Raw genomic sequence first — 15,655 nt, 5'->3', positions numbered from 1 at the left:
CCTTTGAAGGGCTGGATTTGTGGAAATATATTGTGCGAATTTGGTTTTGTCATGGAATACTTTGGTTTTTCCATCTATGGTGATTGAGAGTTTTTCTGGGTATAGTAGTCTCCACTGGCATTTGTGTTCTCTTAGAGTCTGTATGACATCTTCCCAGGATCTTCTAGCTTTTATAGTTTCTGGTGAGAAGTCTGATGTAATTCTGATTGGCCTGCCTTTATATGTTATCTGACCTTTTTCCCTTACTGACTTTAGTATTCTTTCTTTCTTTGGTGCATTTGGTGTTTTGACTATTATGTGGTGGGAGGAATTTCTTTTCTGGTCCAGTCTATTTGGAGTTCTGAAGGCTTAATGTATGTTCATAGGTATCTCTTTCTTTAGGTTAGGAAAGTTTTCTTCTATAATTTTGTTGAAGATGTTTACTGGCCCTTTAAGTTGGAGGTCTTCACTCTCTTCTATACCTATTATCCTTAGGATTGGTCTTCTCATTGTGTCCTGGATTTCCTGGATGTTTTGGGCTAGGAACTTTTGCATTTTCTTTGACTGTTGTGTCAATGTTTTCTATGGTATCTTCTGCCCCTGAGATTCTCTCTTCTATCTCTTGTATTCTGTTGGTGATGCTTGCATCTATGTTTCCTGACTTCCTTCCTAAGATTTCTAACTCCAGAGTTGTCTCTCTTTGTGATTTCTTAATGGTTTCTACTTCCATTTTCAGGTCCTGGATGGTTTTGCTCAATTCCTTCACCTGTTTGTTTGTGCTTTCCTGTAATTTCTTAAGGGATGTTTTTGTTTCCTCTTTAAGGGCTTGTACCTCTTTACCTGTGTTTTCCTGTATTTCTTTAAGGGAGTTATTTATGATCTTCTCAAATTCCTCTAGCACCATCCTGAGATATGATTTTAGATCCAAATCTTGCTTTTCTGGTGTTTTGGGATATCCAGGACTTGTTGTGGTGGGAGTACTAGGTTCTGATGAAGCCAAGTAGTCTTGGTTTCTGTTGGTAGGATTCTTGCATTTGCCTTTTGCCAAATGTTGATCTCTGGCATTAGATGTTCTTGCTCTCTCTGACTAGAGCTTGTTCCTCCTGTGGGTCTGTAAGCCTGTGTCAGCACTTCTGGGAGATCAGTTCTCCTCTGGTAAAACCTGGGTGCAGATGGCTTTGGATCAGTTGTCCATCTTGGATCCTGGGGTCAGAGCACACCCTGGAGACAGGATCTCCACTTGAGGGAAAAGTGCAGAGAGGGCTGTGGATCTGTTGTTTCTCCTAGGTGTGGTCTGAGGTAGAAGGATCCTGACCATGATGCCCTGCCACTCGTGAGGCCTGTGCCTCCTGGCTGGTCCTGCCTTAGAAAGTCACAGGAGAGAAAATGGCAGATCTCACCTAGTCCCTGCATTAAAGCACTCCCTGAAAGCAGGCTCTCTGCTTGCAGGGAAGGGGCAGAGAGGACTGTGGATCCATGGCCATCATTCCTAGGTGTAGACGGAGGTAGAGAAGATCCTGTCCTGCCATTTGTGAGGCCTGTGCCTCCCAGCTGGTCCCAGCTTAGAAAGTCACCAGAGTGAGAATGCCAGACACATCTTATATTGAAAATATCATGAGTTAAAACTGCATTTAGGGGCTGGAGGAGATGGCTCAGCTGTTAAGAGCACTGACTACTCTTCCAGAGGTTCTGAGTTCAATTTCCAGCAACCCTATATAAAAGAATTATATCATGCAATGCCACTGAAGAATTTAGTTTATGGTAAGTGAATGCAATGTGTAAAGTCAGACATCAAAGTGCTATTTTTTTTTTTAATCTTATACTATGTGGAATTGCTTTGGTTGTCTGTTGCTAGTTATCTATTTGGGATGCATAAACATTTTGTTCACATTTTGTCAGGAAAAGTCACATAACACTTATTTATATATTTATTTACTAAGTTTGAAATCCAGTGTCACCCTTTGCTTATCAGAATGACTTGCATTCTGTGATCTGCTTAAGTATTCACTCTTCATTTTATAACGAAAGCAATACCATACTACTTTTGTGGAGAGTTTGCTTAAATTAAGATAAACAATGGAAAACATCATGTGTAGAATGTACCACAGAACAATAACCAAAAAAAAAAAATCATTTTTAAAGTTGTCACAACATTTCAGGGAATATTTTTATCCTTTCAAAAAATATAGTTCCATAAAAACTTTTCTTAAGCAACATTCTAGTTTATAAGGAGACACATTGATTTAGGAAACAGTCCTGGGAATACCAATCTCTGACCACCCCAGGGCATTTCACCATATGCTGGTGATATGATACATTCCTGTGCCAGGTGTTCCATCCCCCTGAGGACAGACCAGTGTCTTGATTACTCCTCTCAGGCTTGCTTTCCTGTTAATTTTCTTTCCAATAATCTATGTCTTTGGTTTCCCAAATCAAACAAAATTGACCCATAACCTTTTGATGCCTGGATGCATAGCACTATTTTCCATGAATTGTGTAATTCTTCTACCTGTCACCATGTCCTATAGGAGAGTGGCTAGTTTTTTACTTTTTCAACACGTAGCACAACTTCTTCAACATGAGAGTTAAATGATAAGTTCAAATGTAGGCACCACTTATTACTTACCTGTATGCTCACTCTAAACATTGCATTGGCAGCTATAAAAAGAAGATTAGTTTTTATATGTACATAAAATATGAGCTAAGGAAAGATAACCCTACATATGAACTGGACCAAAGTCATTTCACTAGTGGCTGACTGTGCCATCAAAACATCATGGCATCAACATATCACAAAGACCTTGAGGATCAAGATAACATGCAGCCTGATTTGTGTGGTATCTGAAGCAACATACCTTACCTTTAAACTCTAGAGTCCTTACTGACTTTCAAAAAGAAATAACTTTCTCTAGACAATATTGTTTATGCAAAAGAAGTCACATTGCCGGGCAGTGGTCGCTCACGTCTTTAATCCCAGCACTTGGGAGGCAGAGGCAGGTGGATTTCTGAGTTCGAGGCCAGCCTGGTCTACAGAGTGAGTTCCAGGACAGCCAGAGCTACACAAAGAAACACTGTCTCAAAAAAACCAACAACAACAAAAAAAAGTAAAGTCACATCAAGAGTACCATCTTCTATATTTACTTAAAAATTACATCATGGAATCCTACTAAGGAATTTTGTATATGGTAAGTATGTAGTGAATCCAATGTGAATAGTTATACACCAAAGTACTGTTCTTTGTCTCAGAATGTTGTGTCTCAGAATGATTTTTACCTTTGTGCATGTATTGAGGCTTCTGGTTTTGTGTTTTTATTGCATTCCTGTGGGTTTGAACATGTGTGTATCTGTATCCATGAGTCTTTCTTTGTGCTTCTTCTTTGGCCACTTCTCTTCTCTTTGTTTTGTCCTATTAGCTTGTTTTATATTATACTTTATTTTATTATTCTCTCTTAGATTCTGTTTGATTTTTCCCAAGAGAGAGAAGGGGTGAATCTTGATGGGAAGGGAGGTAGGTAAGAACCTGGATGAGTCAGGGGAGGAGAAACCATAATTAGAATATATTGTATTAAAAACATTATTTAATATAATAAAAATGTATGTTCACAGGAGAAAAACAAATTTATCCTTCTCTATAAAGAAGTTGTTCATAGGATATTTAGAGCTGTCCTAGGGAAAATCTAAAATTCTCTTCCAAATATCTTATTCCTATAATACCTTTCCATCATTTTACAATAAGAAGAACACAGGGGTCAAATTGATCTTGGAGGCTGGGAGGAACTGATGGTTTTTGCCAAACACACAGTTTTCTCTTTTTGATGTTTAGAAACTGCAGGTCTCTGAACGATTTCAAAGCCCATTTTATTTCAAAGCTCAAATAATAATAAATAATAACTGGAGTGGTCAAGCCCAGAGATGTAGAGAAAATTGTTTAAAAATGCATATCAGTCTCATGAGGGTGAATGGACTCCTCTGCTGCTGAAAACATTAGTGTCCAACTCACCTGAAGGTTGACTTTGATCCCATCCAGTTCTCTGGATGTCTTTGTCAGCTGCCGCAGGACTGTGCTACGCTCCTTAAAGACTTCCTTCAGCTGCTTCTCTAGCTCTTCATAGTCCTGTCTAACACAGAAAAAAGGGTGTGAGAGCCCTCTACACATTCATTTCCATCTGGCCTCAGGCATAACCAGAAAGCCTGCGAGTTTCAGGAAACTAGACTGAAACTTTAATGGCCATTTCTATATTAAAGACTTCATGAACAGAGAGAAGTATTCAGACTGAGCGTTCCCAAAACAGTATTTCTATACACACAAATTTAATTTACCAGGTTTACTTTAGAAAGGAGATATTTTCCATAATGTCACTATTTTTTCTAGGCATTTAGTACTTGTTGCAGAGAAGGCAATAAAGTTATTTAAATGAATAAATGTCAGCTGTAAAGTCCTGATGAAAGAGTGAAAATCTGGTTGCTAGCACGAAAATGTGGTAAGAGGGGCTTGGGGGGAAGATGCCAGTCTTTGGAGTAAGACTCAGGAACTCATTTGGAGAATAAGGGATTAACTAAATATGTTCTAGATAGGCAGGGACAAGGTCAGATATATGATTTGGAAAATTTTCCCTGTCCAAAGATTTGAGAGTGAAGCTGTTCAAGAATGAGATATAGACAAAGAATCTAACATGCCATAGTCCAGGCTAGAGTTCCTGACTACATTAGATGCAAAAACAGGAAACATATGACTGGCTTTCATACATCAGAGGAAATGAAAAGAAAATGAAACCTGCTCTAGTAAATTATTTTATTTTTATGTTCTCATTAGATGGATATGGTCGTTAGTAATGATGCCATGTTTCAGATTTCAGCAACTTTTTGAACTAGCCCTTTATCAGGAAGTCACAGAGCAGTGCAGTGAAAGGTGGTTGTATTCAGATGTAAATTTGCAGAAATGAGTACTGACCTTTCTTTCTTTCTTCATTTCTTTCTTTCTCTCTTTCTTTCTTTTTTCAAACTCCAGATTTTATTCCCCTCCCAGTCTACCCTCTGACTGTTCCACATTCCATATCTTTTCCCGATCTCCTGTCTCCATGAGGATGTGTCCATCCTCTACCCCCACCCCACCAGAATTCTAAACTCCCCAGGGCCTCCAGCCTCTTGAGGGTTAGTTGCATCTTCTCTAACTAAACCCAGACCAAGCAGTCCTCTGCTGTATATGTGTTAGGGACCTCATATCAGCTGGTGTATGCTGCCTGGTTGGTGGTCCAGTTTCTGAGAGATCTTGAGGTTAGTTGAGACTCCTGGTCCTTCTATAGGGTTGCCCTCCTCCTCAGCTTCTTCCAGTTTTCTGCTAATTCAGCCACAGGGGTCAGCAGCTTCTGTATATTGATTGGGTGCAAATATCTACATCTGACTCTTTCAGCTGCTTGTTGGGTCTTTCAGAGGGCAGTTATGATAGGTCCCTTCTGTGAGTGCTCCATAACCTCAGTAATAGTGTCAGGCCTTGGGGCCTCCACTTGAGCTGGATCCCATTTGGGCCTGTCACTAGACCTTCTTTTTCCTCAGGCTCCTCTCCATATTCATCTCTGCAGTTCTTTCAGACAGGAACAATTATGGATCAGAGTTTTGACTGTGGGATTGCAACCCCATTCCTCACTTTATGCCCTTCCTGTCTTTCTTCTGGAGGTGGGCTCTACAAGTTTCCTCTTCCCAATATAGGGCATTTCATCTAAGTTCCTTCTGTTTGAGTTCTGAGAGTCTCTCACCTGACAAAGAAGCCAAACATATACAATGGAAAAATTAAAGCATCTTTAACAAATGTGGGGTCTAACTGGCTGTCAATATGTAGAAAAATGAAAATAGACTCATATTTGTCATGTTGCACAAAGCTCAAGTCTAAGTGCATCAAATACCTCAACATAAAACCTGATACACTGAATCTAATAGAAAAGAAAGTGGGAAAGAGCCTTGAACTCATTGGCCCAGGGCAAATTTTTTAAACAGAACTCCTATTGCATATGCTTTAAGGTCAAGAATTGATAAGTGGGACCTCATGAAACTGGAAAGCTTCTGTAAGGCAAAAGATATAGCCAATAAGAAAAATTGGCGACCTACAGATTGGGAAAAAATTTTCACTAAGTCCACATTTGATAGAGGGGCTAATATCCAAAATATATAAAGAACTCAAGAAGCTAACCACCAAAGAACCAAACAACCCAATCAAAAAACTGGGTATAGAACTAAACCCAGAATTCACAACATAGGAATCTTGAATGGCTGCGAAACACCTATAAAAATGTCCAAAGTCCTTAGTGATCAGAGAATGCAAATCAACACAACCCTGAGATTCTAGTTTACACCAATCAGAATGGTTAAGATCAAAACTTCAGGTAACAACACTTGTTGGTGAGGATGTGGAGAAAGGGGAACACTCTTCTACTGCTGGTGGGATGGCAAACTGGTACAACAACTCTGGAAATCAATCTGAAGGTTCTTCAGAAAATTAGACATAGATCTACCTGAACATACAGCAATACCACTCTTGGAAATATACCCAAAAGATTCCCCACCATGCCACAGGGGCACTTGTTCCACTATGTTCATAGCAGCCTTCTTTGTGATAGCCAGAAGCTGGAAACAAGTCAGATGTCCCATGACAGAAGAATGAATACAGAAAATGTGGTTCATTTACACTATGCAATACTACTCAGCTATTAAGAATGAGGACATCATGAGTTTTGCAGGCAAATGGATGTAACTAGAAAATATCATCCTTACTGAGGTAACTCAGACCCAAAAATACATGCATGATATGTACTCACTAATAAGTGGACATTAGCCCAAAAATGCACAGAATACCCAAGATATAGCCACAGAACTCAAAAAAGGTCAACAAGCTGAAGGGTCCAAGTGAGGATGTCTCAGTCCCACTTGGGAGGGAGAAGAAAGCAACTACAAGAGAGGAGCAAGGGAGGGACCTGGTAGGGAAAGGGGATATCAGGGGAGGGGAAAGTGATCTGGTATTCGGTAGAGGAAAAGAGCTGAAACCCTGAGGGCCAACACAAAGAGTGAAAATAGGCAACCTTGGGAGGTAGGAGGTTGGGGGGACCCTCCAGAATGCTGACTTCTCTAAGTCAGTTTGTCTGTAACAACAACAACAACAACAACAAATATACTGGTTTCACACACTTTTGTGTTAAATTGTGTGGTTTATACAAAATTTTGACCCCAATTCAAATAATATGAGATTTTAAAAATGAGTAATATTTTTATTCCTGAAAAAGGTTTTAATGAATTTCATGGATATTCTGCCGAATTACAGAAGAATAATTTGTACTGTTTAGTAAATTTATTTTATCTAGAGTAGGTTTCAGTGACAATTTTTTCTTTTCTTTTTTTTTAATTTGCTAAATGAAGTTGTTTACTACCCTTCAGCTTCTAATTGCCAAAAGGAAATTGGAATGGTTCATGGATAAGAAGCATACCATTACTCAATGTCCCTGACACATACTTGATCAAAAATGATTAGTCAATAATCACACACATATAGAGTGTCACTGGGGTCCATAGGTCAGCTGACAAAATCAAACAACAAAATAAAAATAACAGTTCATCTCTGTTTCATCCAAATGTACAGTATCATTTCATGTCTGTGGTTTATTTTATATAATAAATGACCCCAGATTATCATATATATATTATAAATCATATTGATCGATAAAACATATTGATATTGTTTTGCATGAGAGACGGTAGAACTCATCTCATTTTCAAAAGAACTCCAGGAGGTAGCTCTCCTGCTAACCCTATTTTACAGTTGAAATAACTGAGCCAATAAGATAATAAATCACTTTCAAGGGCAAGATGCTATTATGGAAGTGGTCTATCAGTCAGTTCAGAGCTCCCTGTCTCAGCCACTTCTCTAAAAATACACTGACTTCAGAACAAGAGTGCTGACCTGGCTATGAGTTTAGAGTGAAATATTCACTGTGAATTCCATAAAATTTATAGTCTATTGCTTTTTCCTTCTATATAACAGTATAGATATTCAATATTGCTTTTGCTTGTTTCTTATGATTTTTCATTAAATTAAATTGAGAATTATTTCTTTTGATATTTTTAATATAGTTTGCAATCATTTTAAATTTCATTATTATGTTAAGTGTTTCAAACCTTCATGAGAAAATGCACCTCAGGACTTTAAACAATCCATTGTTCAGTACATGCAACAGTAATTATGAACAGGATACAATTAGAGATATATAGCAAGGAAGGTTACTCAACTAATTACTACCTTCTAGTTTCAAACATTGTAACTCTACAGAGTAGAAATGGGCAGAAGTGAGCACAGTATGTTCCATTTACAGAAGTGATTTTTATCTTCCAATAAATTTTTCTTTAAAAGCACAACCCATGTTCTGCAGTTGATTGCATGTTTCCTGGAGGTCTGACCAGCTGATCTGTGCTATTAACCATTCTGCTCTGTGTGCACTTCGGTTGATCTTACCATTACATGTTTAGAATTCCCACTTTTCTTTCTCTTACAAAGTATCCTTCTTAGAAGGGGGAACAAAATACCCATGGAAGGAGTTGCAGAGACAAAATATGGAGCAGAGACTGAAGGAAGGACAATCCAGAGACTGTTCCACCTTGGAATCCTTTCCATCTTCAATCACCAAACCCAGACACTATTGTGAATATCAGCAAGTGCTGGCTGACAGGAGCCTGATATAGCTGTCTCCTGAGAGACTCTGACAGTGCCCGACTAACACAGAAGTAGAGGCTCAAAGCCATCCATTGAACTGAGCACAGGGTCCCCAATGAAGGATATAGAGAGAGGACCCAAGGAACTGAAGGGTTTGTAGCCCCTTAGGATGAACAACAATATGAACTAATTTGTACCCTCAGAGCTCCCAGGGACTAAACCACCAACCAAAGAGTACACATGGTGGGACTCATGGCTCCAGCTGCATATGCAGCAGAGGTTGGCCTAGTCAGTCATCAATGAGATGAAAGGCCTTTGGTCCTGTGAAGGCTCTATGCCCCAGTGTAGGGGAATTCCAGGGCCAGGAAACAGGAGTGGGTAGATTGGTGAGCACGGGGAGGGGGAAGGGAAGACATTGTTTTTTTTTTTTTTTTTTTCTAGAGGGGAAACCGGGAAAGGATAAATCATTTGAAATGTAAATAAAGAAAATATCTAATAAAAAAACCCAAAGTAATAAAATCCAGGTATATGGCAATAAACACATTTCTTTGACTATTTCTGGATAAATAATATTCTAATCAATCAAGACAGTGCATTAAAACTGTCAAGAGAATTTCAATATGTGGTAATAGGCTTTCAGTCTCTGAAACATATTAGCTTATCCAGGCATTTGATATTTATTTTATACTTTGACGTAGAGAGGATACTGTCTTCCCCTTTAAAAAAAATACACGTAGATGTCACAGGACTGGAATCTGTATGACTCATTCTAGTATTGCTGTGATGGTGACCATGACCAAATGCATTTGGAGAGGAAAGGGTTTCATTCTTTTTATAGTTTGTAATTCATTATCCAGAGAAGTTAGGGCAAGGATTCAAGGCAGAAACGTGGAAGCAAGAACTGACAGCGAGGTCACAGAACAGTGCTGATTGCTACTCTTTCTTCACACCTTGTTTAGCCTTCTTTTTTATGGCACCTAGGACTGCAAGCCCAGAGGTAGCACTGCTCACTGTGAACTGGGTCCTCCCATGTTAATCACTAATTGAGAAAATGTTGCAAAGACTTGCCTTCATAACAGATTTATAGAGGCATTTTCTCAGCTGTGGTTCTCTGTTCTCAGATAAGTCTAGCTAGTATCAAGTTGACAAATACTAGACAACATAGCCTTACATACTTGGCAACATACTTTTCAGCTACTTTGTGAGATAATAGTTCCATTTTCATAAATTTTGCTTCCATTTCTCTGTATCAGTCCAACTCACTTTTAAGTCAGGTACAATTTTGCATTTGTTAGGACTGTCACAACAAAGTACTGCAAAATGGGAAGTAATAAAAATACAATTTTTGTGTCACAATTATGGATACTTGATAAAAGAAAATTCAAGCTGGTTCAGAGTTGGATTTTGAAACTGTGTGGGAATATTCTCAGCCTTGGACCTCTCTTACAGAGCCTCTCTTTCCAATTTCTTGCACATCTTATTTTTTGTGATTCTATGTTTAAATTTTTTTGTAAGACTCTAGTCCTATTTATATCCCACCATAAGAAGTGTACTTTAACTTGTTTTTTTTTATAGAAACTATCTGCAAATGAATTTACTTCTAGTATATCAAATATTATAATTTTGATGTATCAAAAAATCATAATAGTTTTCTAATATATTTTTGAGCTCATTATTCATGTAGTTTGCAATAATTGTTCTATGTAGAAAATGTATGTATATGATTCGATATTAAAATATCTCTCTTCAAAATTCATAGCTATTATTTATTTATCACTTATTTATTCTTACTTATTATCTACTGTTTAATTATCTATCCATCAACTATGTATCTCTCTCTGTCTATCTATCCATCTATCAATCATCTATCTTCCTGTCTACATATTATCTATTTCTTATGTATCATCAAAGAACCAACAGTCTATCATCTCTTTGCTTATCATTTATCAATAGGTCTTTTATCTACCAGTTATCTGCCTATCTACATACCAATTATTCATATATCACAGAATCATCACCTATCAAGCAATCATCAATCAGTTAACAGGTAAAGGAAGGAGATATATTTCTTGTTGTATATCCTGATACACTTATAAAAACGTCTGTTTCAAAGAAAAATGATTTAAACATTAAAACTGTTTGTTATATCATTATTCTTGCTAAGTTTGTCCCTTTCAACTCTTCTGCTTCTTGTCTTATTAATATTGTTTTGTTTTTAGCTCTCCTTAATGAATTTTAGAATTATAATGTTAGGTTTTTATAGACACTTACTGGGAGTTTAATTGAAAGTGCACTAACTAAGTTGTACTAAAGACATAAATAACATCTGTGCACCTAACTATGTAGCAATACACATAGTCTCATATGTTATTCCAGCTCATGTTTATGTTTGAGTACCACAATGAAATTATTATATGCCATTTCTGCTTTTTTGTTGAACTTATTGTTGTGAATATGTTTACCATTCAATTGTCTATTAGACACTCCTGCTTTTGAAACAATGAATTTTATGAATTAATCTTTATCCTAGTATTTTACATTAAAAGCTGTCTTGATTTTCAGATGATTGGTGGAGGAAACCATATTTTGTTGTTGGTGGTGTTTTTGAGCCATGAGACTATACAACCCCCTCCATTGGTTTTGTTGTATTTCACTGTTTACTTTTTAATTGCTCACCATGCCCTGCACTTGATACAGCTTCCAAAGCAATGTTGAAAAGAGAAAATGAGCGAAATCATTCTTCTTGACCATTTACAAAAGATATATAACATGGAGATCATTATTGACTATAGAGATTTGTGAAATTTTGTCTCAGACCACTTGTAAATATGGATGTTATTGTGGTAGGGGCTGGATATACTCAAAAATCAACACAATCTCAGGAAAAATTCATTAATCAAATAAAAATTGTGTAGATCAGAAATTTAAGGAGTAGAAAATATGGGAGAAGTGCCGGCTTACCCTTACTCATTCATCACATTTACTTCCCTTCCAAAACATGACCAGGTTGCTGACATTCATTCTTTATAGTAGTTTGCCAATTTTTGCTTCACAAATTTGTGAAGTGTGATAGAGAATAATCTATTGCAAGCTATCTTCTCCAATATGAATAGATAAATGTGCATGTTTTGTGTGTTTATGAATAGTGCTTTTGACTGTTATGAATAATGGATATTTCATATATCTTGTCTTGTTGAGATGTGAATATAATCATACCAGAAAATATCTAAATGCCTATGAATAAAATACCTGTACCACAAAATATTCACATAGTCACACATTTGTTTAGTAACCATGGCCAATAAATTGAAAAGGTTAACTTATGGAGTAGGACAGGTAAAGATTTTTTGTCGCTTCATATTTTTGTCTTTACTGGCATTTTCAAGATTGTTTTTTAAATTCAATAAGTTCAGTGGCTCTGAATAGTATCTCACTATTGCTTTAGTGCACATAACAATGCAACTCATAAGTTGAGCATGTTGCAGAAATAGCATTTACATATTTTCCCTCCAGGATGTGTTCACAACTTTTAACTGTTTTCAGTAGCTGTCCGTTGTGTGTTATAGATTTGTAGTTGATGCTCACATACTATTCGTATGAGCATCAATTGAAAGTTTTAGTTGGTAAGTAGGCCACACATTATTAGATACTGATAGCCTTTAATACTTTTTCTCAGTTACATTTATCATCACAAATTCATGGTTCTTTACCACTCAGATTTACTTGAGAGTATATGAAAATATTCTAGTGTGGTTACCAAGATTAACTTTTTAATCATCCATTTAAAAACAACGTGAGAGCTTGGCAGTGGTGGCAAATACCTTTAATCCCATAACTTGGGAGGCAGAGGCGGGCAGATTTCTGAGTTTGAGGCCAGCCTGCTCTACAGAGTGAGTTCCAGGACAGCCAGGGCTATACAGAGAAACCCTGTCTCAAAAAACCAAAATAAATAAATAAATAAATAAATAAATAAATAACATGAATTAGTTGTTTGTATTTGGCTTTGTTCACAGTAGGAGTTTATTGAAACATTTATTTGTAGAATATTTTAAGCTTGTAATATATGAAATATTGCTTATGTAATGGTGGTTTCTCTTTTTTAGTGCTAAAATCAAGGATCTATTTATTCTTCAGTGTTTATTCTTCAGTGTTCATAGAAATTTGGAATAATCTTTTTCCAGATTGCTGTGTAGAGCTTCCAATATTTTTCATAGATGTTTGTGATAAGCCTTCTTTTTTCTTTCTTTCATTGTTTTGCCGATATGCACAAAAAGAGTTCCTGAATTCTTGATCATTTTTTTGTAGATGTTAATAGGATTTTGATGTATCTTAGTTTGTCAATTCTTTTCCATTCTGTAGGTGCTATTCCTTCACTGTTCTTTCATTCTTTGCCTTTGATGTGTTATCTGCAACAGCAGATTATAAACCCTAACCCATTCACTGGCCACACCACACTCTCGTGAAAGTGTGGTGCGCATAGCTACGATGATTTTTGGGACATTCTATGTCCTGTTATTTCTTATAGGCTGATGGACATATGCAAAAACTATTTTCTTGAATTAGAAATTCTAGATGGTTATTCTTTCAGTTTCTGCTCCACATTTTGTCTCTGTAACTCCTTCCATGGCTATTTTGTTCCCCCTTCTAAGAAGGACCAAAGAATCCACACTTTGGTCTTCCTTCTTCTTGAGTTTCATGTGGTTTGTGAATTTTATCTTGGTTATTCTGAGCTTCTGGGCTAATATCCACTTATCAGTGAGTGCATACCATGTGTTCTTCTGTGATTGGGTTACCTTACTCATGATGATATTCTCCAGATCCATCCATTTGCCTATGAATGTCATGAATTCATTGTTTTTAATAGCTAAGTAGTACTCCATTGTGTAAATGTACCACAATTTCTGTATCCATTCCTCTGTTGATAGAAATCAGGGTTCTTCCTAGCATCTGGCTATTATAAATAAAGCTGCTATGAACATAGTAGAGCATGTGTCCTTATTACATGTTGGAGTATCTTCTGGGTATATGCCTAATAGAGATATTGTTGGATCCTCAAGAAGTGCTATGTCCAATTTTCTGAGGAACCACCACACTGATTTCCAGGGTGGTTTTACCAGCTTGCAATCCTACCAACAATGGAGGAGTGTTCTTCTTTTCCACATCCTTGCCAGCATCTGCTGTCATCTGAGTTTTTGATCTTAGCCATTCTAGTGGTGTGATCTCAGGGTTGTTTTGATTTGCATTTCCCTCATGACTAAGGATGCTGGACATTTCTTTAAGTGCTTGTCAGACATTCCGTATTCCTCAGTTGAGAATTCTTTGTCTAGCTCTGTACTCCATTTTTAATAGGGTTAATTTCGTTCTCTGGAATCTAACTTCTTGCGTTCTTTGTTTATATTGGATATTAGGCCTCTATTGGATGTAGGGTTGGTAAAGATCTTTTCCCAATCTGTTGGTTGCCATTTTGTCCTATTGACAGTGTCCTTTGCCTTACAAAACTTGGCAGTTTTCTGAGGTCCTATTTGTCAGTTCTTGATCTTAGAGCATAAGCTATTGGTGTTCTGTTCAGGAAATTTTCCCCTGTGCCCATGTGCTTGAGGCTTTGACTTACTTTCTTTTCTATTAGTTTCAGTGTATCTGGTTTTATGTCTATGTCCTTGATCCACTTGGCATTGAGTGTTGTACAAGGAGATAGGAATGGATTGATTTGCATTTTTCTATATTCTAACTATATTCTAACAGCACAATTTGTTGAAAATGGTGTCTTTTTTCCACTTGATGGTTTTAGCTCCTTTAGTTTTTTAGTTTCTTTTTGTACAAAGTTGTGTGGGTTCATTTGTGGGTCTACAATTCTATTCCATTGATCTACCTGTCTGTCACTGTTCCACCTGGTGATTCATCCATATACATCTATATAGAGTCACCCAACCCTGACACTATTGTGGATGCCAACAAGTGCTTGCTGACAGAAGCCTGTTATAGCTATCTCCTAAGAGGCTCTACCAGGGCCTGACAAATAAAGAGGTGGATACTTGCAGCCAACCATTGGACTCAGAACAGGGTCCCCAAAAGAGTAGCTAGAGAAATGAGCCAAGGAGCTGAAGGGTTTTCAGCCTCTTAGGACAAACAACAGTATGAACCAACCAGTACCCCCAGAGCGCCCAGGAATTAAACCACCAACCAAAGAGTACACATGGTGGGACTAATGGCTCCAGCAGCAAATATAGTAGAGGATGTCCCTGTCAGTCATCAATGGGAGGAGAGGCCCTTGGTCCTATGAAGGCTCTATGCCCCAGTGTAGGGGAATGCCAGGGCCAGGAAGCAGGAGTGTGTGGGTTGGTGAGCAGGGGGAGGGGATAGAGGGTTTTCAGAGGGGAAATCAGAAAAGGGAATAACATTTGAAACATAAATAAAGAAAATATCTAATAAAAAGCAAAAACCAATAGGAAACATTTGAGATAAATCAAAACAAAACAAAAAAATTAGAGCTTCTAAAACTTTGGATTTACAACCTCTCCATGTGAGAAACTGACCTTTCCCCCTGAGAATCTTAATGTAATCCTAGTAGAGAATCTCCACTAGGTACATGCATAAATTATGGAACTGTAGCTAATGTATCATAAAATTGTTTTACAACAAGTATTTTATATGTTTACAGTATTACAAAAGAAGATTCACATTTGCATGCTAATAGGGTAGACACACTGCTCATTAAACTATGTGAGTTTTTCTCCTTCTGTGAGGCCCTGAAGGTTTTCCTACCTTATGTTTAAGGACTTATTATAATACTCTGCCAATGAATACTTATTTATGTAGTTCACTCTTCAAGATCTGAAGGAAGAAATGGATCCCTCCAGCATCCAGCTTATGTTATAGATATATCCCATCTTCAACTGATTTTTAGAATCCCTGCCAACCCACCTCACTGTCATGACATTTGCCTACTCCTGTTCCTTTTCTGTGATAATAAAAATTTTTTATGGT

General features: G+C 37.3%; 1 protein-coding gene across 2 annotated transcripts in view; it reads right to left on the bottom strand.

The window, feature by feature from the left end:
• Luzp2 (leucine zipper protein 2) overlaps window positions 1-15,655 on the bottom strand; it is a 392,186-nt gene that overhangs the window by 198,037 nt on the left and 178,494 nt on the right. The window contains exon 2 of one of the 2 annotated variants that reach the window (XM_031386806.1): window positions 3,980-4,097. In XM_031386806.1, the coding sequence (XP_031242666.1) occupies window positions 3,980-4,097 (118 nt within the window). The remainder of the gene's footprint in view (window positions 1-3,979; window positions 4,098-15,655) is intronic. The other variant, XM_031386808.1, reaches the window with a different exon arrangement.

Source organism: Mastomys coucha, unplaced genomic scaffold (genome assembly GCF_008632895.1).
Source record: "Mastomys coucha isolate ucsf_1 unplaced genomic scaffold, UCSF_Mcou_1 pScaffold21, whole genome shotgun sequence".
Classification (NCBI taxonomy): domain Eukaryota; kingdom Metazoa; phylum Chordata; class Mammalia; order Rodentia; family Muridae; genus Mastomys; species Mastomys coucha.
This window is presented reverse-complemented; position numbering and strand designations above follow the sequence as displayed.